This window comes from Lynx rufus, unplaced genomic scaffold (assembly GCF_022079265.1).
Source record: "Lynx rufus isolate CCGP_SWC_20201006 ecotype Redwood Valley unplaced genomic scaffold, mLynRuf1.p SCAF_1, whole genome shotgun sequence".
Lineage (NCBI taxonomy): Eukaryota > Metazoa > Chordata > Mammalia > Carnivora > Felidae > Lynx > Lynx rufus.
The window spans coordinates 111,972,091-111,997,515 of record NW_025814823.1 but is presented as its reverse complement, the minus strand read 5'-3'; the positions used below and the strand labels follow the sequence as shown (position 1 = coordinate 111,997,515).

General features: G+C 52.5%; 1 protein-coding gene across 4 annotated transcripts in view; it reads left to right on the top strand.

Annotated features, from left to right (window-relative positions):
* Positions 1-12,345, top strand: part of LOC124515853 (core histone macro-H2A.1) — a 79,319-nt gene extending 66,974 nt beyond the window's left edge. For all 4 annotated transcript variants that reach the window (XM_047084905.1, XM_047084910.1, XM_047084894.1 and 1 more), the window contains exons 7-9: positions 1,401-1,490; positions 3,963-4,137; positions 11,591-12,345. In XM_047084905.1, coding sequence (XP_046940861.1) covers positions 1,401-1,490; positions 3,963-4,137; positions 11,591-11,756 — 431 coding nt within the window. In that variant the 3' untranslated portion in view covers positions 11,757-12,345. The remainder of the gene's footprint in view (positions 1-1,400; positions 1,491-3,962; positions 4,138-11,590) is intronic.
* The last annotated feature ends 13,080 nt before the right edge of the window (positions 12,346-25,425 follow it).

Here is a 25,425-nt window from a genome sequence, read left to right as displayed (position 1 = left end):
CTGCTCTTCGCCATCCTAGAGCTCCCTGGGGGTGCCGGCCTGCCGGTCACGTTCATGCACACAACCCCAGACTTCCTGCAGTGGGCCGGCGTGCGGGCCAGCGCCTGCCATTAGCCCCGGTGCCGTCTCTTTTGTGACAGTGCCCAGACGATGTGCTCTTCCTTCCAGATACTTCTTGGGGTTAGTTCACTCCTGCAGAACAAGCACGCCAGTGAGGCAGGTTTTTCTAAGAGAAAGAGACCTAGTCCCGACAGGGTGAATCCAAAGAGAATTTGGGCTGGTGCACTCTGATGCACCCTGACTGACACCTACTACAGTGTGCCGAGTGCAACTCCGAATTTTCCAAGATAAATGGTGAATCTTAAGGGGAGTATTTTATCCTCTTGTGAGGAAAAGTACTTTAAAATGTGCAAAACTGATGAATCAGAGCTTAAGGAAGAGAGACCCCATCCTGGCCAAACTTTAAAGGACGATGTTGTCACACGTTTTCAATGCCTCCTGTTGTGCCATACGAGGCATTTAACCAACAGGCCTCACAGGTGTTGGTAACCTTGTGTGGGAACCCAGTTTTCCTGGCAGGAATTGGGTACTTAGCAAGAACCCGAATTCCAGAAAAGGTGCTGCCTACCTCCGCTGGGTTTAACCTTGAAAATCTGGTGAACAGTCATCTTCTTTTACAAACTTTCATGTAGTACAAGCTCCCCTTTAAGCTCTGCTTCTGATGTTGCCTTCCTTTACCTAAAGTGATTCTGAGTCATTAGTGTGATGAAGGAAATACTGTCTGAGGCCATTTTTTTCTTTTTTTTTTTTTTTATCTTTTTTCTTTTTTTTTTTTTTTTTTTTTTGTATTCACCTTTGACACCAGAGCTGCAAAATAGGAAAGAAGTATGGTCATAACGGTGGTCCAGAGGTGACCAAATCTGAATGCTTTCTTCTGGGCACACTGCCAAGGGGAGAGCTGGCTCCCTGATGGGAACTTGGTATGCTTCCCCTAAAGCCTTCATATTTGGGGGTTCTCCTCAGAAGAAAATCTAGGGGCGGGGGGCATGAGCCTCAGAAGCCAACACCATCTGATTTCTCATGGCGAGAAATGCAGGACAGGCACGCTTGCAGGGAACAGACGTGTCCCATGTCCCTCGTATCTCTGGCATATCCAGGATTACCCTGAGTCACCCCCAAATGTCGATAGCAAAGCCAGCTCAGTGGTAATTGGCCGAGTGGTGAATCTTTTCTAAATTTCACTTTCATGACTTAACCAAGTCTTAGTTTCCTGTTTTGCAGCTGTATGGAAATTTAGCTGGTCAGATCATTTGAAGTATGTAATCACCTGACATGCTAAGTGTCTGTGTGTGCCCTGAGATGCAAGAATGACAGTCTGACCTCACCCTGTCCTTGTCTAGGAAACACGCTGGAGAAGAAAGGCGGCAAGGAGTTTGTGGAAGCTGTTCTGGAACTCCGAAAAAAGAACGGGCCCTTGGAAGTAGCTGGAGGTGAGCTGGGGCAGCGCCTTGCTTATTTGGGCGTGGCCCGTGCAGCATTAGGAAAGCCTGATTATGAGGCATCTTGGAACTCAGGAGTGCGTGGCCACGCAAACCTGTCTGAGCCGGTTAGCCTTACAAATTTGGACTTAAAACACATGCAAATTGTCGGGGGGAGTGTAAGGGTTGTGAAAACTACCTTTCCAGTTTTTTTCTTTATTGCTCAAAATAGCTTTTAAATGTTTGGTGTCTAGACTCTGATTTTAAGGAATTACAGCATTCGAGTTTGGCAAAGCTGAGAGCTGAGAATTGTAGGCACTGATACTGAGCCATCTGCAAAAGTGCTGGCGAGAAGTGCAAATTAATCATTTTCATTCAGCCATCTGTGTGTTTAATGGGCAAAATAGAAATAGACATTTTTCATTTGCCAGTCACACCTTTCCTGATACCAAGGGTAAGAAAATAACTTGGAACCGGATGTGTGGAGAATGATTGCTAAGAGCTAGTGGCAGAGCCTTCTTCCTGCTACTGGCCTGGATTTTGGAATTGGAGGTGGTCCGTAGGAGGTGAAGGACAGAGGGCCTCCTGAGGACCTAGGGGTCCAAACAGTGGGGTGAGGCCCGGTTCACTCCACCAGTGATGTGAGGACAAGCCATTCTCTTCCTTTGGGCTCTGGTTCCTCTTCATACTGGATGGTCCCCAGTGTCCAAGCTGTCTTGCAAATCCTACTGCTGCTTTAAAAATGACTCTTAATTGAATACAGGTGTCAACAGTTAACTGTGTGACTTCTACACAAGCCCTCTTTCAGAGGGTACACCAGTGACCCTCTTTCACCAGTCATCCTGGGCTAGGCACGGAGCCCGGTGTGGATAAGAGGGTAGCATTCGCTTTGCCTTGGACCTCTGCCTTGCCCATTTTCTTTTGCTTGCAATGAGTGTGGTATCAAGTAGGGTACATTTCCAGGTCCTTACAGGTATTTCCACCAAAGTCCCATATTGGACAAGGGAGAACTGATGTAGTATTAACTACCCAGCCAGGGGCTCCTGACCTTTCTTCAATCCCTTCCCAGAACTTCTCTGTGCCAGTCTGGAGGTGCTTCCCATGGGTGGCCCTCAGATGGAGGTGTGATGAGAGGTCAGCCTGGTGCTTCCATACCCCAAACTCAGCAGGTGACACCTGGGCCACCGGTGATGCAAACCCATTACATTTAGCATGGCTGAGGATATGGTTGCCTGTTTTAATAACTCATTTTGTCCTTGATATTAAGATCAATTTTAGAAAAAGTTTTAGAACATTTAAAGGTGGTGTAAAACCTTAGCCCTGGCTCCACCAACGGATGATGATCACAGTTACCGATGTTTCTTTCCAGTCTTTTCCCACGCATTGTTCAGCAGTGACTTCTCCCGAGGACAGACCAGTGCGTAAACCCCCCAAATCTCATGTTGCTATAGGTCAGCACTTGAGCCCAGAGTCAAGAGTCAAACTGAGACCTCTTAGTTCAGAGCTGTTTCTCTGCACCATGAGGCACTACCCACCGATCACTCTTCCCCAGTACCTACTAGTGCCACAGCAGACCTGACAGTCCTACCCACGAGGACGGTCACCCCAAGTGGCCTCAGGCAACAATCAGACCATAGCAGCGATGTGGGGCCTCAGTGTGTTCCTGTACAGAAATGGCACAGGAGGCACTCAGCAAACCCAGTACCCAGAACCACCACCTGTGCATTGCACCTTTAGGAACAGGAGTCCCAGAACATGCTCTGGGAGACCCGGCGCTGACTTGGAACACTTCCTAAGGGATAGCACGCCCGAAGCCAGTGCCTTTAGTTCTGATGAGAAGGCAAAGCCTGAGGGAGGGAGCTGGGTGGGGTGTAGAGATGTGTAGTGGGAAAAAGGCAGCTCTCCCCGGAACAGAAACCAGTTCCAGCGTGAAAGAACAATTTAATTCTGTCAAAAACGAAGATCAGTTCAGGAGGAGAAGAGGGCACCAGAGCTGCCAGTCATGTTGCTTAGTGGCTCATTAAATGGAGTTGCTTTCCTAATAGGTTTATCCTGAACTCTGCCGGGGAGATTTATAGACACATCATAATTATGTGTACAGGAGTTCACAGGAGGAAGGGGGCTTAGAGATCCCCAGAGGCGAATTTGAGGCTGCAAACATTCTGACACAGGCAGTCAAGTTAGGTGGTTCAGGGTCCGCCTCTGGGAGGATGTACAGAGAGGGCTGGCTGTAATCTTGGCTAAAATTCTTAGTGGCGGTGCATCTCAATGCCAGCTTTCAAGGGTGGCTCTTGACCTGGTGTTTCCCGAGAAGACTCGCTGGTGAGCAGTTTCTAGAGGGACATCAGAAGCACAAGATGGCAGGCAGCTGCAGCCCTCCCTGGATGCAGGCCACAGGGGAGCCTGGGGGCACGCTGCAGCTGGAGGGCGATGTGTTGGGCGTGTGAGGGACAGAACTCACTGTTCCTGTCTTGTCTCCTCCAGCTGCTGTCAGCGCAGGTCACGGCCTGCCTGCCAAGTTTGTGATCCACTGTAACAGTCCGGTCTGGGGTGCAGACAAGTGTGAGGAACTTCTGGAAAAGACGGTGAAGAACTGTCTGGCCCTGGCAGACGATAAGAAGCTCAAGTCCATCGCGTTCCCGTCCATTGGCAGCGGCAGGTAAGGGCACGTCGTGGCTTGTGAGGTCATTATACTTAGCTGCATACTTAGCCCATAATCGTGGAGCTCTGACTTGTGCACGGTCAGCTAAGGCTGTTTTCGAGCCATCTGCTTTAGTCGAGAAGACCCAAAGCACAGGAAGGGAAAGAATACAAACATTAAGCAATGGTGAACAGCAATTGAAGAGACGGAGTGAGACAGGAAGACTGAGGAACGTATCAAATTTCCTTTGTGACAGCAGATGTCAGCATAGAAAGTGGCTTCAGGGTGTAGTGGGACCATCAGAGATGGTGGTTTAGAGAGTGAACCTGGCAGGACACGAAGACTCAGATATGAGGGAAGTGGAGAGGACAGGGGAGGTGTGAAAGCCAGGACCTTCATTCCAGGAGCACCCTCCCAGCCACAGCATGCCTCTGCCCCTTACCTTTGTATCTCTGGCATCCTTCACTCGCCCGTCCCCCCCCCACCCCCCCGCCCCCGCAACCTGCCAGCTCTGTCTCCATGTGTCCTGCTGTCTGGCTCGTGCAAGGCAGACATGAATGGACACTTCTGTGACAGTGACATAGGGCTGGGTCTGCTCTGGCTTCCAGTGCTGAAGTAGCCCCCAGTAACTCTGGGTGTGCACAAAAAGAAATTAGAGCTCTGAGAAGGGAGAGTGCTTTGGGAACTCCGTGCCATGATGCAGGGGCGGTGCTCCACTTCCCATCACATCATGGGGTCCTCCCTGTCCCGGTCTGTGCCTCATGCCTCACACTCTGGATTTGGCACCAGAGGCTGCAGCTGTGGACATCTTGGGCCCAAGAGGGCCATAACCCAGGGCTATGTATTGGCCGTGGCTGCACCTGGGGCATCTGATCCAGACTGTGCGCCCACTTGGGTCTCTGCCATCGGACCCTCCCGGTGCCCAGGCAGGGCTGTGTGGCGGCCATATACCGGCTTCCTTTGACACTGCAGGCCGCACAGGGTGACCATCCTCAACCCCCTTCCTCATGTTTAGAGAAAGCGCCTCTTTTCAAAGCACTTCCCCTCTGAACCCACGAGGAGCAAAGAGTAGAGTTTGCGAGCTCCATCTTGGGCAGACTTTGTAATGATGCCTCTCTGAACACTGCTGCCACTGGGGTTCCACACCTCAAGTGACAGAGCTAGCCGTGGGCAGGCTTCCTATCACGTGGCACCGGGAGGTCTGCCTAAGCTGCCCTGTTCCCACAGTATGTGGGGGGGAAGAGGAGCCCTCAGGGGACAGTGATAGCTCATGCCAGCGCCCCACCCTCATGCATGCCCACAGTCTCCCTACCCTGTACACTGAGTGCCACTTTACTGCCAAAGTGAGGGACATCCAGAGGTATGTGATGACACGTGTTGGTTTGGGTGCTGTCCACACTTCCGGTCTGTGCTTTTAAATCCTGTTCTCTTTTGCCAAGAGCCTATGTTGAACATCACTTTGCAACACCATTTAAGGGTCTCTTAAAAGAAAAGTTAAAGGAGAGGGACCATTGAAAGCCATTTGCTGTCAGGCTGCCGTCAGTTGGCTGTCACAGCCGGTGGCAAAGACAAAAGCCACCATTGTAAGGTCGTCAGCACACCCCCCCCCCCCGCCCCTAGCTTGAAATTTCCCCAGAACTAGGGAGATGTGTAATGGGTGCCAGAGTTGATTCCGAACCTTTTTTTGACAAAGTGCTTCTGAATCAGAGTTTAAGTAGCCAGCTTCCTGCTTCTTCCACATCCTGTAGACGGTCTGTTCTTTGGCACAGTGCTGCTGTGTGACCTTTGCTAAACGAGTTAGCCTCTCTGTCCGTGGCCTCCCTTATCAGTGAGCACGGCTTTGGGGGATGGCCCTCCCTCACAGATGGTCCTGAGGCTCAATTAGTGCTTCGGATGCACTTTGATCTGCTCTGATGAAAGGTGCTTCTGAAGAAAGAAGCAACAGGAGCCTTTATTGGAGGTAATAATTTCATATTCTTTCATATAGCTATTGGGAAACTTTTAATTGAAGCATTAAAGTAATTCTCTACATTTTTCATGGAGTAAGAAGTTTGAAAGCTTTTAAGAGGGCAGAATGCCAAAGGCAAGCACATGTGCAATGCCAGTGGCCCCACATCTGTCAGGCAGACCTTGCCCCACAGAGCCATGTAAACATCTGCCCTCTCTTTCATGAGTAAAGATTAGGATTACACCAGAGCCGGCCTGTAAATCACAGTGGGTTTTAGGAGGGGAAATAAAAAGCTTGTTTGTGGCATCCAGTGTCTCCGGCCTAAAAGTCGGGTTGGAATGAAAATAATAGAAATGCAAACATGTTGGCAAGGAGCAGAGGGGTCACTTTCTCTCAGCCAAGGCCCAGCATGTGGAGGGCCATCCCACCCTTATGCCCTCTCCCTGTAGCCCCCCGGAGGCCAGACCCTGACCTCAGGGAGACTGTCCTTGGGTACTATGGTCACAACATTCATGGATACCCCCACTCTCTCAGCTCTGTGTGACATTAGGGGGCGACCCCCTCTCTGGAGGGGTAGGATATAGGGAATGGGTAGTTTGGAACTTTGATTAAACTCTCTGTAGATTTATGAGCTTCAAGGCCAGTTCATTTTTTTTCAAGCTACCATTTATGGGTATTCATGGAGTCCCAAGTACTGTGCTAAACCCTTGATCTGCATTATCTCACAGCACCCTTACAGGGTGAGCACTGTCATTAATTCCACTAAAAGAAAAAATAAAAAGGAAGCTGAGAGGGGTTAACTCACTCCCCTGAGGTGACACGACTTAGACGGGGGAGAGCCCGAATTTTAGGGCAAGTCCTTGGCCAAGATGAGAGGCATGGAGCCCCTTCCAGACCCCATTTGCTCTCCACCAGAGGATCGCCCCACTGCTTGAGGGTGATGTACAGGAGGAGGTTTTAGGGAAGCTCAGAAACCCCCCTGGGGAAGTCCCTGACTTCCCTGGGCCCAGCCGTCAGCCTCCCTCCACCTTGAGAATTGGCCTTAGAAGAGATAGGAAGAAACCAAACAGAACGGGCAGAATTACCTACTAGCCTAAGACAAGAACATCTGGAAAGAAGGCTACAGGCCACAAGGGGGCTGTGCTCCCCAGTCCATCCCCCCCACCATGCCCTCTGGAAGTGGAGCCCACTGCTCTCAGCTGCTGCCCTGGTCTCTGCCTCTGGAGGGAGTGGCCTTCAGGCAGCCCAACTTGACAAAGGCACTTGCTCAAAGCTACATAGAACATGGAAAATGGAAAGGGGCGGGAGCACCATGAGAGGGAATCCTAATCCTACCAGAAAAAATGACCACACAGGAACACACTTTCCTAAAGTCACTCAACCTTTTGTGACATCCAGCCCTACCCTCTTGCAAACCGCCAAGACAATTAGACAGGTGGACCAGTCCCATACAAAAACCAGAGTCCGTCTAGAATCCACCTTTAATCCTGCTCTGCCTTCAAAGGCAAGCTGCCAGTCTGTCTCCTCCAGAAGAATCTGCCTGGACTCCTCCAACCCCCGAGACATAGCCTCTCCCCACAGGAGCTTCCAGGGTCCCTGATCAGGCTGTGCAACACAGCTCTTGGCTTAGAGTCCTGTGTGCCTGCCGTGGCCAGCCCTGCAGGTGAGCTCACTGATATCAGAGACACTTAGTGATGCCCCATCGAAGGTGGGGGCCCAGCAGGGCTGGAGGCATGACAGTCTCTTATGGGACATGGCCCTTGTGAACCCAGAACCCCTGCGGTCCAGGTGGAATGCAAGAACAGACAACCAATATGTAGCCCCCAGCTATCACTGAGCAGGCTGACCCAAAGGGTGCGACAGCTCATGTGGTCCCCTTTCACTAGTCTAGAGAAACTGAGGCTGAAGACAACTGAAATGACTTCAGGGGAAGCTCCTTAGTTAGCTCAAGACCAAAAGGCTGGAGTCTAGGACACTTGCCTGCAGAGTAACTTAAGGCACATGCCTTAACCATGGCCCCTGGCAGGCCCCATGGGACCTAAATGGGAATATGAGGGACACCTGCCTCTTGGCATCAGCATCCTGTGTACCCACGTGAAGGAGACTAATGCTTGGAGAGGTTAAGGCCCCGGCCCCAGGGCAGCTGGGCTTCAAACCCAAATCTAACACTACAAGGGAAGCCCCATTCCCCTTACTCTACTGTGCATTGGGGAAGGGGGCATCTGGTCTTCTCCAGAAGGTGGAAAGAGTGTTGCTAGGGGAGGTGGGCCCAAAGACTTGGCCAAGCAGGGATGGCCACTGGGGACGGCTGCAGGGAAGCAACCAGCAGGGACCCCAACCAGCCAGGAAGCCGGGAGATGAGAGAGACCCCACAGACCAGTGATGCTTCTGAAGCTGTCCCACACAGCACCAGTGACCCTGTGTCACCCTGCCATACCATGCATGCCAGTAGTCATCGCTGACTGGGCATCGCAGACCCCGATGGCCTTCTGGGGGCCTGAGGCCGACATTGTCGGCACAGGGAAAGCGCAGTGGTGACAGCGATCACGGGGCCTGGGAGGAAGACAGTTTTGTACCACATGAGCCTCTAGAAAGATGCTGCCAGACTGCCTGTTCTATAGACGCCATTACCACTTGAGGATGTTCTGCACGTTGTCTTGTTCAATACTCACAGCCCCCAGGGATAACAGGTGCCTTGCTTACCTACCCCATTTCCCCGGATGACAAACAAGACACAGAGGCAGGGCCTGGACTCAAATCCTGTGTGGCTCCACGGCCTGAGCCTCTAACTGCCCTGCTGCTCGGCCCTCCTGAGGACGGGAGACCATCTGGGCCTCTGCAACGACACAGCTGCCCCTGACTTGAGGGCTCCGGGTGTGTAAAGCACTGCCATGAGAACAGCTGCTGCTATGCTCCATTTTGCTACAAGCACCGCTCACTATGGCCACAAGAAAACATTCTGGAGCCCTGAAAGCATAAAGAAAGGAATCACCTTCCCCACTCCTTCCTGGCGGCCTGCGTGGTCCAGAACAGCTACGGTCCCTTGGCTGCATTTTTTCTTTAGGCTGTGGTTGCCTAGGACAGAGGGATGGGTTTGTCAATAAGAGGTTCTCCTAGAAATAAGTCAAATTCACTTGTACCCAACAACCTTGAAAGAGACCAGCCCGTGCTCCATTAACAGTAGGGCTGACAGATACTGATAGTACGGGCCTAGAGCCTTCGATCCCCACCTTTTCTCCCTCACTTCTAGGTTTTTAACCTTGGGGCCCACCCTGTGAGCTCAGACTACAACCTCCTTGCTGGCTCCACGCAGAACAGTGGTTCTCAAAGGGTGTGCCCTCAACCTGCCCAGTCCGATTCCCTGGACAGAGCCCAGCAACCTGCATCTGAATAAGCCCTCCCTGATCTTGACACAGGCTGCTCGGGAGGGTGGGCCAGGCTCCCTGTCCTGCCTCGGCTTCCAGGCACTTCCGGAACTCCTGCAGATCTGGCCACTGGCTTTTCTCGCCAGGGATGAAGTTAGAGGCCGTAATCTGAGTTTACAGTGGGAAAATAAATATTGGCTCTTTGTGAGACACTTTAAAGGGTCCCTTATTCCAGTGACCCCCGTGACCCTGTAACGGCATAGCCCTCCCCCAAAGCTGGCCCTGGTCTCACCCTCAGGACTGGGGCTGGGTGAAGGGCAGCCTGTACACGCTCAGGCACCCATAGCGGGTGTGAGGTGGACCCCCCACAACACTCATGTATACATGTGCCCCTAGGAACGTGCCCCTAAAATGGGAAGTCGAGTTCATGTCTTCGAATACTTGCCAACACGTGCCTTTTCCCAGACAACCTATCCTGTGAAAATGGTCAGGGCAACTCTGTCAGGGGTGATGAGAACAGCTTCTTCCCAGAATGAGCTTGCAGATCTGAGAGTGGATGGGGAGAAGGGGAATAACTTGCTTTGTGGGTCCCACATTCTCCCCCCTTCCAGCGAAACCTTTCATTCAGCATGGTCCCCACCACCCTCCGTCCTGCCCCACCTGCTGGGCACCCTTCCTGCGCTGCTGGTAGAGCGCCCAGGATCTGCTCCAGGGGAGTCTGGGCCTGACACCCCCTTCCTGCAGCTGGTACACTTGTGCAGCTCTTCCTTCGGCCTCTGAATCCCGCTCCTCCCGGGCAGTCCTGTGCGGGCTGGCTGCCTTGTGGGCGCCGTGTGGCTGAGGACGAGCCTCACACCCCACTGTTGCCCAGAGGCCCCTCGGCACAGGCTGGGAACGTGCCCCGGGTGACACCCCCTGTCTGCTAAGAATGAGCTTCACTTCCAAAGCATCCACAAGTACTAGGGATCCATCTTCCAGCTGGGCGAAGCCCTGTTTGATGAAAACCAAGTCACTAGAATGGTTTTGCCCTGTGGCCCTGAGATGTGCTTAGTACTGACAACTGGAGAGTAAGTGTGGCTCTCCAGAGGAATAAGCTAAGGTAGTTCAAAACTCAGAGGCACTTAGCAAGCAAGGCTCAGAATGTTCTAAGAAAGCCTCCACCTTATGCATTTGAAAACCTGTCACCTGGCAGCAGACACCCCATCTGAAGGAGAAGTGTGGCCTAAGCCGGCAGGCTGGCCCAGCACGTTGGATACAATGGTCCACAGGCTGGGGGCTCTGGAAGACTGCAGATCTGCCATTGAAAAAAGAAATCCCCATGAAACCTGGCCTCAGACTCTCACCTGAGGATCCTTAACTGTACCCAGGGGGTCAGTAAGGGATCTGAATCCAGACCACTGGCTCAAAACCCACATCCTTTCTGCCAGCCTAGGCAAGCCGCTATGTTCCTGCCACTGTCCCGGGTTCCCTGGGTCCTGCACCTGCGGTGTTGACCAGGAACAGCCCCAGGCACATGTAGAGCAAGAGACTCCAGTCTCTCTAGGCCTCATTTCAGATTCTGCCAGAGTTCTGAGCCCTACCTCCAAAATTCCCACCTGACTTTTACCTTAAGTGGAAATATGTGAATTCACAGCCGTCTGGCAGGGAAATTTGAATGCCATTTCTTGAGATAAAGAGCCCCCTCAGCCAGGAGTCGTCCCCTGCACTCCCAGCCCCCCATGCCCTGGCCTATGGGTGATAGCAAGCTGGTGGGTCCTGGGATGCACTCCAGGCCAGCAGCCCCAGCACCTGTCAAGTCTAAGGCCCACATGAAGGCTTTAACGCCCCTATGTGTGTGAACAACAGTCCCCTCCTGTAGAAGCTCCAGCCTCCAGCTGTCCCATGGGGGAGGGGTGGCGTCAAGCCCCGTCCTAGTCACAGTAACACTGGGAACAGAAATGTGGGAACCCACACTACCCTTGGGAGACTCCACGCAGGAGACACAAGTCGTGCGTATGTGCTTGTTGCTTGGCCCTTCCCCTGTGTGTGAACAGCCCTCGCAGGCACTGAGGCCCCTCGAGGCGAAGCACAGCACCCAGCCCTGGGGGCCTCCGGGAGGGAGGGCGGCAGGCCCATGGCCACGGTGGCCCTGGTTGCTGAGCCCCGTTCTCTCCTGCAGGAATGGCTTTCCAAAGCAGACGGCAGCTCAGCTGATTCTGAAGGCCATCTCCAGTTACTTCGTGTCAACGATGTCCTCTTCCATCAAAACGGTGTATTTCGTGCTTTTTGACAGCGAGAGTATAGGCATCTACGTACAGGAAATGGCCAAGCTGGACGCCAACTAGGCTGAAGTACAGAAGCAGCCTGCGCCGCGCCCCCGCCTCCGATCTGAAAGAAAGAAAGAAAAATCCCCCTCACGCCTGTTGGGAGGCGGAACCCTTTCATTTCCAGTTTTGCTCATCTAGGGAAGATAAGGTTTTGGTTTCCAGTTTAATTGTTTTTGACCTTCTAAAATGTTTTTACGTTAGCACTGATAGTTGGCATTACTGTTGTTAAGCACTGTGTTCCAGACCGTGTCTGACTTTAGTGTAACCTAGGAGATTTTATAGTTTATTTTAATGAAATCCTGCTTGACGCAGAACAGCGGGGAGAGCAGTGTCTTCTACGTGTGGCCGAATCCAGGAAGCCTGTTTTGTAACCGTGTGTCGTGGTGCTTTATTGTACACCCAGTGGCGTTCTTTTTACTCTAATGTTCCTTTTTTTTCCTCAAGAAGAAAGATCATGAATTTGCAGCAGACTTCATTTTTGTTTACTTTTTGTCTTAATGATGGATTTGAAAATGAAAGATTTAAAAGGCAGAACAGAATCTGTTGTCCTTAATTATATTTGCGATTTGGAATTTGTGTGAATCGATTTAGTAAAATGTTAAATTGCTGTGGTGACTGGCTTGTTTCAAGTTACTGTGCCCTTGAGCCCCAGGTGGACTTCTCCTGTCACAGGATGGGGGACGAGAGCAGCTGCCCCCAGAGCCACCACAGGGCCACCGCTGCCTGGACACAGGAGCATCCTCAGGCCCTAATGACTGGTAGGGGGAGCTCATTTAAAGTCTCTCCTTCCATCCTTGTGACACTAGGGCAAGGGCGTTCTCCCCATTTCACAGGTGAGGAAGCAGGTATACTGAAAGCCATGTGGGTGGTAAGTGGCAGACTGGTACTTGAGCCCAGATCTTCAGAATCTGAGCCCAGCTCTCTCCTCCCGTCTGCCCCCTCCTGACAGTCTCTCTGGTTCATGGACGGGCCCAGTGTCTCCGGGCCGCTTGCCACATGGAGCTGGCAAAGCCTGGAGACTTCTGCCGGAGCTGGGTCGGGTCTCTTGTTCCTGTAGGACAGGGTCCCTGCGGCCAAAAACTTTCCAAGGGCAAGGTGCCACTCCCAAGGTCCCCGAGATGTGCTCCCAGCTTTGACATGCTTTCTCACAGCTGTGGGTGTTTAGTGATGCAGATTACAGCTGACCCTTGAACAAGGTGGGGGTTCGGGGCACCAACTCACGCACAGTTGAAAGTCCAAGTCTAATTTTGACTCCCCCAACACTTACCTACCGATAGCCTACTGCTGACTGGAAGCCTTGCTAATAACATAGCCGATTAACCTATTTTGTATGTTACGTGCATTATAGGCTGTATTGCTACAATAAAGAAAGCTGGAGAAAAGAAAATGTTAAGAAAAACGGAAGGAAGACAAAATACATACACCATGTTATACTGCATTTATCAAAAAAAAATCCTCACGTAAGTGGACCTGTGCAGTTCCAACACATCTTGTTCAAGGGTCAGCTGTATTTACGGAGATCCCAGCTGGACGACAGTGGCTAAACCTTATGTTACCTAAATTCAGCAAAACACAGACACTCTTTGCTTCAGAAGGTACATTTGCCTAAAATGCACAGAAGACCGTTCTCTCTAAAAAGAAATAGGCCTGCTTCTAGAACAGACTTTAACCAGGAGAAAATATGCAGCACACACATATCAGAGATGAACATGAAGGATCAGTTTTCCTTTCCCAACTGTGCCTAATGAAATCAAAATAGAAGTCCCAAGCCATCACACAACCATGCTTTTCAATGAAAAGGCAACTGCTTCTAACTCAAACCTGAAAGACAGACAGTTTTTTCCAAGTTTCTCATAAAGGTAAGGTGTTGTTAATACTTTTACTTTTCTTCCCCAAGATCTCTACTGAGTCTACACTTCCTACTTCTTGATTAGAATTTGATTAAAAAAAAAAAAAGAAAGAAAGAAAAACTTTATTGTGGACTTTTCAAGACGCATCTTAAAATGTCATCAGGTCAAAAGTAGTATCTTCAAAGTGTTTGCTTGGACAAACCACACGGTGCAGTCATTCACCCAAGAGCATTTTGTCTATAGGTAGAATCCTCAGCATGCAGGATAACGAGAAATAAACCGTGCTATTGTTAGCTGGGGATGGTGATCATTTGCTGTGTGCCAGTCACTGTCTTGAGCCCCTCAGGGGCATAATTTCATCATGCCTCAGGGATAATTTGATGGGCACTTCCTGTTTTCAGAGCCATTTTGCAGCTGAGAACACTGAGGCTGGGAGAAGTTAAGTAACTTCCTAGTGATCACACGACTAGTAAGTCACCACCAGACTCAGATGCAGAGATGCTGACAACTACAGTGCAGGGCCCCTGATGGCTCACTCTTATCAGCAACAAAAGGAAATCCAGTTAACCATGGTGGTATTTTTTTTTTTTTTTAATGCTTATTTTTGAGAGAGAGAGAAAGCGAGCGAGCTGGAGAAGGGCAGAGAGAGAGGAGGAAGACGGAGGCTCCCAAGTGGGCTCTGTGCTGACAGCAGAGACGTTTAACCAACTGAGGCACCCAGGTACCCCCACCGTGGTGGTGTTTCTAACTTGGAGACTGAAACACAAAAGGAACCGAGGGTTAAAAGGCCTCTAGGTGAATTGCATTTCCTCAACTTTGAAGAAGGGACCACAGGAGCAAATCCTATTATTTAGCAAGGGGCCTCCACTAGATGGCGCTAAGAGGACTGGGAAGCAAATACAGGAAAGGGAGCCAGCTTAGGCTCTTCCTCCAGCACACACAAAAGAATAAGTTGCAGTTGTCGGGATTTGCGTGAATTATTTACCATAATCACCTAAATGTTTCTAAACTTTCACTAATCCAAAGTGCGTCTCGCCCCTGAGATGTGGGCTCATTGAAGAAATGCTTTTCAGTGAAACAGAAAAGAGAGCCAGCCAACTGCCTGGGATTCCCATCATGTCTAAACCACCCAGTTAGTTTTTAAAACCAGGATCAAAAATTGTTCTCTGATGTCAGCCTCATGTTTACAGGGGAAAAAGAAAACAGCTCATTACTTGAAAGAAAACTTGGTGTAACTGCAAGGAAAACTTGAAATGCACACATGCCTCCATTCAAAAGAGCCGTGGCAGTTAGTGAAATTTACCAAAAATGAAATTATTCTGTAAGCTAGGGGCTGTGCAGCCCTGCAATCTGGTGGTGGCACTAGATAGACAACAGCCACCCCCCACTCCCTGTTCCTGAGGAGCAGCCCTTGCCCTCGGCAGCTGGGCTCTGCCCTCAATAATCCAGACAATTTCCTCCGCCTCCTGCGTCTGAGATCTAACACAGCACCATAGCTCCAACTGGGACTAATATGACAGTAATAACTACTGTGTGTGTCTGTGCGTGTGTGTGTGTCTGTGTGTGTATGCACACCCATATCCCAGTCCTCTACATCCATTCAGCTGGATGGCAACCCTGTGATGTTGGTAATACTATCCCTATTTTACAGACGAGAAAACTACAACACAGAGAGGTGAGGCATATTCCCCAAGGTCACACAGCTCTCAGTGCTAGAGCTGGGACATGAGCCCAGTTGTCTAACTAAACAAAGTGCTCCCCACTGTATGTTCTCTGAACCTCCAAGGTGGCCTCTCCTTTGGTATGTACTCCCAAGTTCTGCTGCAGTTAGGCAGGCCTTCTTGCCTATTCCAGACAGGTCGTGTGTGGCCAGCCCTGGCAGCATGAACAGAACGTGTTAGAGGACAGATGAATAGAAATGTATGTTAAAGCCATCTAGGGGCCAACGGGATTTACTGGGTACTTACTATGAAAAAAGCCTCAAACGGGCAAAGGCAGGTGAGACCCTGCCTCTGTCCAGCCAAGTGGGAGACCCAGAGACATGCGTGCTAAATGGGCAGGGACTCGGGAGGGAGCTGTGTGCCCTAGCTCAGTGTTGCAGGGGGTGGGGGTGGGGGTTGTGCAGCAGAAGACATAGACAGGACTTCATAGGTCAGGGTGATACATGGTAAGTGGCCACACAGCACACAGGCCTGGCGGTGCCAGCCAGGGGAGCTACGGGTCTGCCGGGGACCAAGAAGCCCAGACCTGCACCCCATGTGCAGCCAGGCCAGCCACATCCGCCATGGCCCTGCTCCCTGGCTCTGGCCCCGGCATGTGGAGCTGTCCATCTGTGCCTGTGTTTATCTGGCAGAATTCCTCCTGCCCGTTCAGGGTCAGGCGGCTGGGTCTGGTCACAGCTACAGTCTGCCCTGACAGAGAAAAGGCAAGAAGGCAAGAAGACAGGAGAAGAAAACAAGAGATGAGCAGTCACTTCCGTCTCGTCCAGTCATGCAGTCCCAATCCTGGTCCCCATCTCGAGGCCGGAGGGGTGGAAGACCCAACCGGGCCGGTCAGGGCCGGGTGCAGGCAGTCCTCAGGCCGTTTCCTCAACATGTCACTCGGGCTGTGTCATCATTCACCCTGAGTGGGCCGGCACTCCCTCTGTCAGAGGCAGCGGAGGCTGGGGGATGGCCCGGACGTTTCCTTTCGTTAGCAACCGTGATGTTTAATTTTCCTGGCCCGGCGCCACCGGCCAATGTTATCTTGGGAACTGGCTTTGGTGCGGCCTCAGAGGGATCCCCCTGAAAGCACCGGGGTGGGAGGAGGGTCCTGGGCCCATCCCTGGCTGAGAAGAAAAGGAAACGCTCAATGGCCAGGGGTGAGGCCACCTTTCCTTTGGCATTTCTTCTGTTTATAACTTAACCCGATGTGTTTGCTTCTGGGGGCCCCCCGATATCAAAATAATATCCCATGACCCTCCTGACAGGCGAGGCAATAAAACTGCTCATTAATCCCGGCCGCCATCACTGCCCCGCCATGCTCCTTAGCAAAGGTGTGTAAATAGATTGGCCTTTCCCTGACCCCTAAAAACCAACTCAGCCGGGCTGCTTTGTCAAACTCCAGAAAGTGTTTCACAAATGCTCTCTCCACAGAAGGTACTGTCTTCCTCAAATCCCTCTACCACCAAAGCAACACTCACCCCTCCCACGCCCCCCACCTCACATGCCGAAGGAGACTCCAGAGCCCCATGTCAGCAGAGTGCAGAACTGAGGGATACGCAGAAAAATACCCACCTTGAACAGGATCACCCAGGACGCAAAGCAGCTGAAATTTCCCCTCGGAGAGGCTGTTTTTGCCCCGTAAATGCAGACCTTTGCTAACAGCCCCCTTGAGTATGCTTAGAGGGGTCACCCAGACTGCCTTCCAGAGTCTGCTGGGGCCCGGCACCCAAAGTCGAGCAGGGGCATCATGCGCCCTGGAGCACATGCCACAGGCACTATAATCGTGGAGGAAAAGGCCTCGGATTTCCCTGAACACTGTCCCAGCGTCGCAAGGTGAAGGTCCCTGCCACGGCTGTGGGCTTGTGACCATACTTTACGGAGGGCAGACAGCTCAGAGTCCCAGAATTACAGCCTCCAAATCTTCTAGCAGGCCCATGACCACAGCATGGGGAAACCCAGCCCTAGAATGCATGGAAGCAGATCACCTGTGCCATGCTGGCCAAAGTGCCTTCTGGCCTTAGCCCTGGGGCAGGCAACTTTGGTCTCAGGGACTTAGATGTCCTACCACTCCTATTCCCACATACAACCTTCCCACCTATGAGCCCAGACTCCTGGACTAGGACCCTGGCTGATGGCATGGGCCCTGCCTGAGCACTCCAGCCGCCCGATCAGGCCACCCACTCAACCTTCTCCACATGCCCGCCTGTACACCCCATGCCCAGGCTGGCCAGGGAAGCTGGTATTGCTGTACGTTGAAACGGCAAGGCTTCTGAAGCTTAAGAGAATAAATTAGAGTAGGCTTCGAGCAGGCTCAGCTGCAGTGGATGGACAAATTGATTTGCTTGCCATCTGGGAGATTAAATTCCACCGCCCAAAATGGCAGTGGGGTAATGAGCTGTCAGTCACACGGTGCAGTGCCAGATTCGGCGCCTAATTGAACCCCGGCAGCTCCTCATTACGTCCCATGGAGGTCATGCCCGTGGCATCCCACCTGGAGGCAGCCCCTAAAGGCCTGGAGAGAGGTCACCTGGCCCTGTGGCACATCCCGGTTAGGGAAACGCCACCTCACGGATAGGCCAACTGTGAGGAACTCTCACTTACTCACGGCCTTAATTCCGGGCAAATCCAAATGACCAAGGGGATGTTCACAACTTCCCTTAAACAACCTCGCTAGGCAGGGGGCCCTCACCTGAACCCTCCTGGACCTCTGGACCTCAAGTGGCCCCAGTCACTCCAGGGCCTCTACAGGGCAGCACCCAGAGCCATCAGCCACGCAGCCCTTTACAGCACACAAGACACGTGCACGCACACGGCTGCCTCAGGCCTCACAACGGGCTGGGATGATGGCACAGCATTTCTGTTTGCAGAACGGTCAAAGGAAGAGGGACCCATGGAAGTTCCGAAGCTGCCTCCTGAAGGGGACATGGGCCTGGGTCCCGAGGAAGGCTGCCCAGCCTCCCCCCGCCTCACCTCCCCGCCTCCGCCCCTCTTTCCACCAGTACAGACTGTTGCACCCCTCTCTTACGTCGCTTTCAGGCCACCGTGTATGCCAGTGCCTCAGTCTGGAACATGCCACGGCCACCTTTTCTTCGTCATCCTGCTCAACCCTCAGGCCTCTGCTCTCAGACCTCCATTCCTCCTCCTTCAGGAAGCCTTCCCCGATCCCCTGTCTGTCTAGGCCAGGTGCCCTGTCTCAGTGCACCAGGCACACTCAGCAGCCACAACACTGTGCCTCCTGGATGGCTGTCATGTGTTCACACGGCTGTCTCCCCATCACCCAGCAAGGATCACTCACTCACACACATCCCCTGAGCCCTCTGGACCCATCAGTATGCGAGGCCCTAGGCGTGCAGCAGTGGACAAGCAAAAGAAACCCTGCCCTCCGTGAGGCCAGGGAGAGGGGCCTTTGCCCTGTGGGGCACCGTCGGTGTCTTACCCCAAGGACCCAGATGGGAATCACTGCGTGAGCAGACTCCACCAGAACCTCAGAGGCTAGTCACCAGGCAGACAGCCTGAGTCAGACAAGGCAGTGAGAAGATTGGGGAGAACGTGGTCGTTCCCGAAAATCCATCCCTGTGCAAGTCAGCCAGGGGCACCACCCTGCTGGATCTCTCGCTTCATGCGGGCACACGGCGGCTTCAGAGTGAAGTGTGATGTTGGCCCCAGGCCCCGGCACGGCACCCTCTCGCCACACTGCTAACCACAGCCCAGATCTCGTGGCATCTGGTGCTTCTGCTTTCTTTGGCTCTCGATTTGAAAAGGGAGTGGTCATGGGAACTTTCTGGCCAGATGCTAAATCCACGATATCCATAAACAGGGAAAACAGTAGAAAATGTTTGCAGGAGAGACCTCTGAGTTATCGCAGCCAAGAGCTTCTTGCCTGCGTGCCAGGGGGCCTGGTGCACAAACTTTCCAGGCAAGGGTACCGGCCACAGGGCAGGTGTCCTTGGGGGGAGACTAGCACCACTTCCTGATGGCCCAACACACAAGCCCGAGTCAGGGATCTCCTGCTCACAGACCCAGCCCCAGGACAAGCCCCGCTCTCAGTCCAAGGCCCAGATTCTACCAGCGGAAAGAGGACAAGGGACGTGTCGGCCCCTATGAGTCTCCAACGTGCCCCTGACAGGGTATGGGTCTGACCCTCTGAAGCCCAGACACCACAGCACAGCTGCAGAATCACACTGACACAGGGCCTTCAAGAACCCATCTGCCACTCGCATGCTTGTGTAGGAAGATGACAGTAACACAGCCAGCCATGACCGCGTGCAGAGGTGGCAGCAGTTTGAGTACCTGGTACACTAAGGAGTCCACGTGCGTTCTCTTGTCAAATCCTCCTCGTCACCCTGCAAACTGAACACCATTATCCCCACTTTCTAGGTGAGGGAGCCTGGCTCAGAGAGGTGAAGTTTCTCGGCAAGCCACACAGCAGAACCAGGCAGATAACCAAGACTCCGAACCAGAAACGGGCCATCTGCGAGGTCCACCCTTGTTCACTCTGGTATGCTGTCACCCCCTGGCCTCAGAAGGCACATCGCCCCATTTTACAGATGAGGAAAAGTAAGGAGGAGGTCAGCGGCTTCTGCAATGCCATAGGTAGCAAGTGGCATGTCTCGTGCCTCCCGCTGGGCCTCCTGAGTAGAGACCGAAGACTCCAGCAAAGCCTAAGCTGACACCAGCCCCACGCTCTGCTCCTCCACAGGCTGGGGACCTGGCCGGGGCCTTCCAGTAATTAGTGGGCTCTTGTTAAGACCCAGTCGCGCCGTTCTCGGGCCAGGAATTGTTTTTGTTCCCGTGCGGAGGCCCTCGCAGGAAGGCCAGGCGCACGTGCGCAGCCCCATAAATCCAGCCGGCGTCGCTCATTACAACGTTCTGCTTCACGACTCCGCCGGCCCCAGCCTGCTCGGGCTTCGCGGGCCCCGGGCCTCCTTGCAGCCAAGCTCGGCTGCCCCGTGCCGCCCGCAGCCTCAGACATGAGCTCATCCAGCGCGCGGCGTGTGAGGAAGTGGCCGGGCGGTGCTCTCGGCAGCAAGGGGACAATGTGCCCATTAAGGCCGTCAGCTGTCAGTCCCCCACCAGTGCACACCGCCCCGCTGAGGCAGGACCACCCCACTCAGGGCCCTGCCCTCGCTCCAGTTCGTGTGGACGTGCCCTGTGGTGTGGCCTGTCCACCCTGACAGTGGCCACAGAAAGTCGAAGCAGGGCAGGGAGGACTTGGGTGACAGGAGAAGTGATCTTCAGGGACCAGCGGGCCCTGAGTACCGTCCTGCCTCCTCATGGAATGACCAACTCCCTGTGACCTCTGGGGAGGTCCTCTGGACTCTCTGAGCCTTCACTCTCACAACTATAAAATGGGAAGCTACTCCCTGCTCTGGCTGGGGAAACACTGCTCTGCAGCCCGTGACCTTGAGCCATACTTTGGCATTCCGATAGTACGAGACTGGCTGGGCCTCTATTTTTGTGGTCTGAGAAGGGAGGAGGAGCGAGTTAAGTCACCCCACCTCTTGGGGGTGTGGTCTCGTCTGTGAAATAGAGTTGGCAACACAGTGTCGCGGCCAAATACTTCAATAAATGTGACCTATTTCTTACTATTGCTCTGATTCTCATAAAGGTTAGAAGCCAGGCACCTGCCATGGCCAGAATCCAAACTCTGGCTATGGTCAGTGTTTGAGAGTAGCCAGTTCATCTTCATGCGGGCCAAGTTTAAAGGAATCTGGCCAGGTGGTTACCAATACCATGTGTAACCCCAACCTTATTGTTTGTAGCTGGAAGTGCTGGCGTTATTAGTAAACCCTTCTCCATCCGGTGCTAACACAGCTCAGAGAAGATCTAGGCCATGTCCAGTTTGGAGGGAACCTTCTAGAACCTTCAGGACCAATATGGTACACATGAACCACATGAGACTATTTAAATTAAAATTAAGTACAATTTCAAATTCAGTTTCTCATTTTTACTTATCACATTTTAAGTCCTCAGTGGGTGGGCACATGTGGCTAGTGGCTATTGTATTGAGCAACACTGTTCTAGAACCTGAGTTGGTGGAGTTCTTCAGGGTGACACTCCAAGCTTTTCATACCATTTAACTTAGCGTATGGAGCAACAACCATGGCCAGGGCATTTCGATCAACCAATGGTTCTATGCTACCGATAGTGAAAATCATGGTGGTAGAAATAATAATATCCATGTAGTGAACATTTCTGTGTTCCAGGCACTGCGCTGGGTGCCTCACACTCATTGCATTAAACTCCCCCCCCTCCCCAAATACTCTACAGTTTGTGAACTATCACCACTTTACTTGTGACAAAATGGACTCAGAGAGAGTAAAGAATTCAAGCAAGGTAGAGAGGCAAGGCCAATTTGGACTTGAAAGCCAGCCTGCCCATCAGGTACAGAACCCATGCTAACCTTCTTCTGTGCTTTGACCAGATTTACACTCGGAGGGTAACTGTTCTTTCCAAAAGGTTTCTATCCCCTTCCTGCCTTTCTCTTAGCTTTGAATACTTCCTGCTCTCAGGAAAGCTCATACCTGTTTGAGCCTAGGCCAAGGCTCATGCTCTCCCTTGGTTGCCAGGAGGAATACCTTGGTCTGGACAGGCCTGTGAAGGCTGCTGCTGACCACTGGGGCTGCTCTGGCCCCATCAACTACCCCTGGTGCCCAGAGGGACCTCCTTACTGGGCCCAGGCGACACGTGGGGAGACCACAGATGGAGGCCCCCGCTGCGCTGCCACACCTCTTCGGACAGCATGGCCCAATGCGAGGGGCAGATCAGCAGAGCCAAAAGGGACAGCCAGTATCAGGGAGACGCCCCAGGGTGTGTGCCTGTGAGTGGGACCAGATCCTGTGTTCCTGCCCAAAGCCATACCTACAGAATAGAATACACTGAGACACAGCGAGGAGGACACAGTGACTGGCCAGGCCCTGGGAGTGAGCCCCAGCACATTCATTCTCTCACCCCTCCATTAGCTGTCTGCTGAACAAAGGAGTGCCAGGGTCACCTTCTGCAGATCAGGTCCCTCTGGGCCATAAAGCACCTTTGTCCCACCCACCATTCCCAAATGCGTCTCTCCCACTGTAGCCTTGCGACAACCTGAGAGGCAGACAGGCAGGGCAGGGAGGGCCCCCCAGCTTGACAAACGGAGAAAGTGAGGGCTGAGGAACAAAACCAATTTCCCAAAGCCTGCAAACTGCCTCCCCCCACCCCCCCAACCCGCAAGTCTTGACTACAGGGCTCATCACTTGATTACCAAGTCACTCTTTAAAGGGAGCATTTTACATGGACAGGGCATGCCGTGGGCTCTGTGGTTCTTGTGGCCACACAAGGACCCCAGAGGTACAAGTCCATCCTGCACCCCCACCCTCTCCAGCACCCCAGCAGGCCATCCTAGGCTCTAAGTCACCAGGGCCGATGATCAGGAAGCTCACTTAGCCAGATGCTGAGCATGTGGGACACTTCCTCTCCTGTACTTGCTTAGAGACCCCGGGATCTCAGGCACCCCCCACTGGCCCTGGGCAAGGCCGACTCTCCTGCTGTTACACCCCAGAGAGCCATGCAGGCCAGCCAGCTTTCACTAGGGACACACCAGAGATAGAGTGCACAGGCAGCCCCCACATCCGGACCCCTCTGCCCGCTGGCATGGGTCTGCTGTGGTTGTATGAGCCAAGCTGGGGTTTCCAGGCTTCAAGCTGAAGCAACATCCGAAATGGGCTCACACCTCCGTGAAGGCGGGGGGACGGACTACACCATCCCTAAGGCCTGATCCTACATTTGTCTCGCTCAAGCCCTAGGACTCCAGTTTAAGAGCCTTTTTATAGACTCCTATAAAGGAGAAAGTGAACTTTTAACATGTTTGCACTCCGCTAAGTCAATACGCATAAAAGGGACAAGAGCAGAGTGTCCTCTGCCCAGATGCAGGCCAGCAGGGTGGGCGAGCAGCGTCGGGGCCATCCCGGCCCCCACGGGCACTGGTGGTCACTTCTCCTCCCGGCAGGCCTACCGTGTGGCCCCCAATTAGCCGGCTGCCGTCCACCAGGGCCGTGCGCAGGCACTAATGAAGCCAGAAAGCCTTGCCTGGCGGGGCTAATGGGTGGCTCCTGGCCTCACTCAGTCGAGACACTCCCCCAGACGTGCGGTTTTCATGGGAAGATTGAGAGGAGCAGAAGTGCGGAAGCTGTAAAGTTTTACTGGGAATTCTCAACCATCCTCCCTTGGCCCTGACACCCAGACTGCCCTTCATTTTTAAGAGAGCTTCCTTTCTGCTTTGAACTTACTCCTTAAATCTAAGCAATGCTGCGCCTGCCTCCAGGATCTAGGATCTGGGCTCGAACTCTAGACATCCCTGCCTGCCCCGGAGGGAGGGGAGAAGACTGCTCAGGCACTCCAGAGGGCCTTCTGCTTCCCAGCCGTGCCCTGGAACAATCCCCAAGGAGGCCATCTGCCTGCCTGCCATCATGCTGAGATCCTGGGAATCCAGGTTTCATGCATGAGACCTGACACACTCCTTGGGATCAGGTTTACAGACAACGCACTCAGCTCTCTTCTCTTTGTCCGTTCATTTGTACTGTGTACCTACTGCACGCAAGCCCTTCCAAGGGCAAGCATTGTCTCAGTGGTTGAGAAAGAGGACATATGACTGCGGGCCCCTGGGTGGCTCAGTCAGTTAAACGTCCAACTTCAGCTCAGGCCATGATCTCATAGCTTGTGAGTTGGAGCCCCATATGGGGCTCCGTGCTGACAGTGTGGAGCCTGCTTCAGATTCTCTGTCTCCCTCTCTCTCTCTCTGCTGCTCCCCTGCTCACTCTCAAAAATAAATAAATAAACATTAGAGAGAGAGAGAGAGAGAGAGAGAGGACATTTGAGTCCACTTCCAGATTCGAGTCTCAGCTGTGCTGCTCACCAGCTGTGGACTTGGGTGAGTCACTTGGCTTCTCGGGGTCTACAACTTATCTATAAAATAGGAACAATACTACCCCCCTGGACACCCCCACCATGAGGTCACTGCGAATGCTAAATGGCAGGGTACATGTGCCCCAGCACACAGCAAGCACTCAATAAATGGTAGCTTAGTGCCCTAACAGCTCTGTGAGGAAGATCCCATTCTCTCCTGAGAACAAGGGAACAGAAAAGGTTAAATAACTTACTTAAGGTCACATAGGAAATAGGGACAGAACTGGATTCAATCCCAGCTCTTCAAGGCTCCAGGGCCACAACCATAAATGCTGTAATGCAAAGTACCCCAGGCATGGGAGGACAGCAAGCCCCTGCATCACTGAGAAAAACTTAGTGTCAAGAAACCCACCTAGAATTTTGTAATCAGCAAATCTACAAAGGCATTATTTTAATTTCAGCATCATGGTTTAGTGTGGTTTCTTGGCGTGAGTTAGTGACAGCAGAGAGAGGGTGGAATTATCATGTTTCCAGGGCTCAGGGGAATTGGTTTAGTGCATGGGAACAATTTATTATCTGCTGTCGGAGATCAAACCCTCACTCCACAGGCAGTTGGTAATTGTGGCTCCTGAGAAGCCAGTCCCTGCAGCATGCCAGCCAGCGGAGGCCAGGCTGATGCGAGCCCCTCTGGTTGCCCTCAGGGAGGGGTGGGGCAGGGAGGGACAGCAGGCTGGCATCTAGCTCTCTGCCACATCCTGCTCTGGAATTACTGGGACAATTGGTATCTCTCTGCAAATTCTGAGGACTGTGTGCTAACTACCTTTGTGGAATTCTTACTTTCCAAGGGAATTTTTTTTTAATAACTCACAAAACAGTTTCTCTTTGTTTCTGAATGGATCAAGGACTCCTCGGTGTGAAGTCTTGCAAACCTGCAGCCATGTTCAAGCCTGGAATCAATGAAGGGTACAAGTCAGAAGTGGATGGACCCATGGGGAATGTGTACGTAGGAGACAGGGAAACTAAGAACCAGGTACAGAGGGTCTGCTCAAGATCCAGGGACCAGTCTTGTATCAGTGCTGGAAAATAAAGCAGCGCTGTCTCGGTCCTTCTGCCTTTTTGTTTTTGCCCCAGCTTCCTTTATAACAACCTTGAAATGCCTAAAGCCCGTGGTAATTGTCTGTGCTAAATTCCTCTTTGGATAAAGAACTGAAGTGTTTTTCTAAGTTGTTAAAAGGTCCAGGGATATGCAAA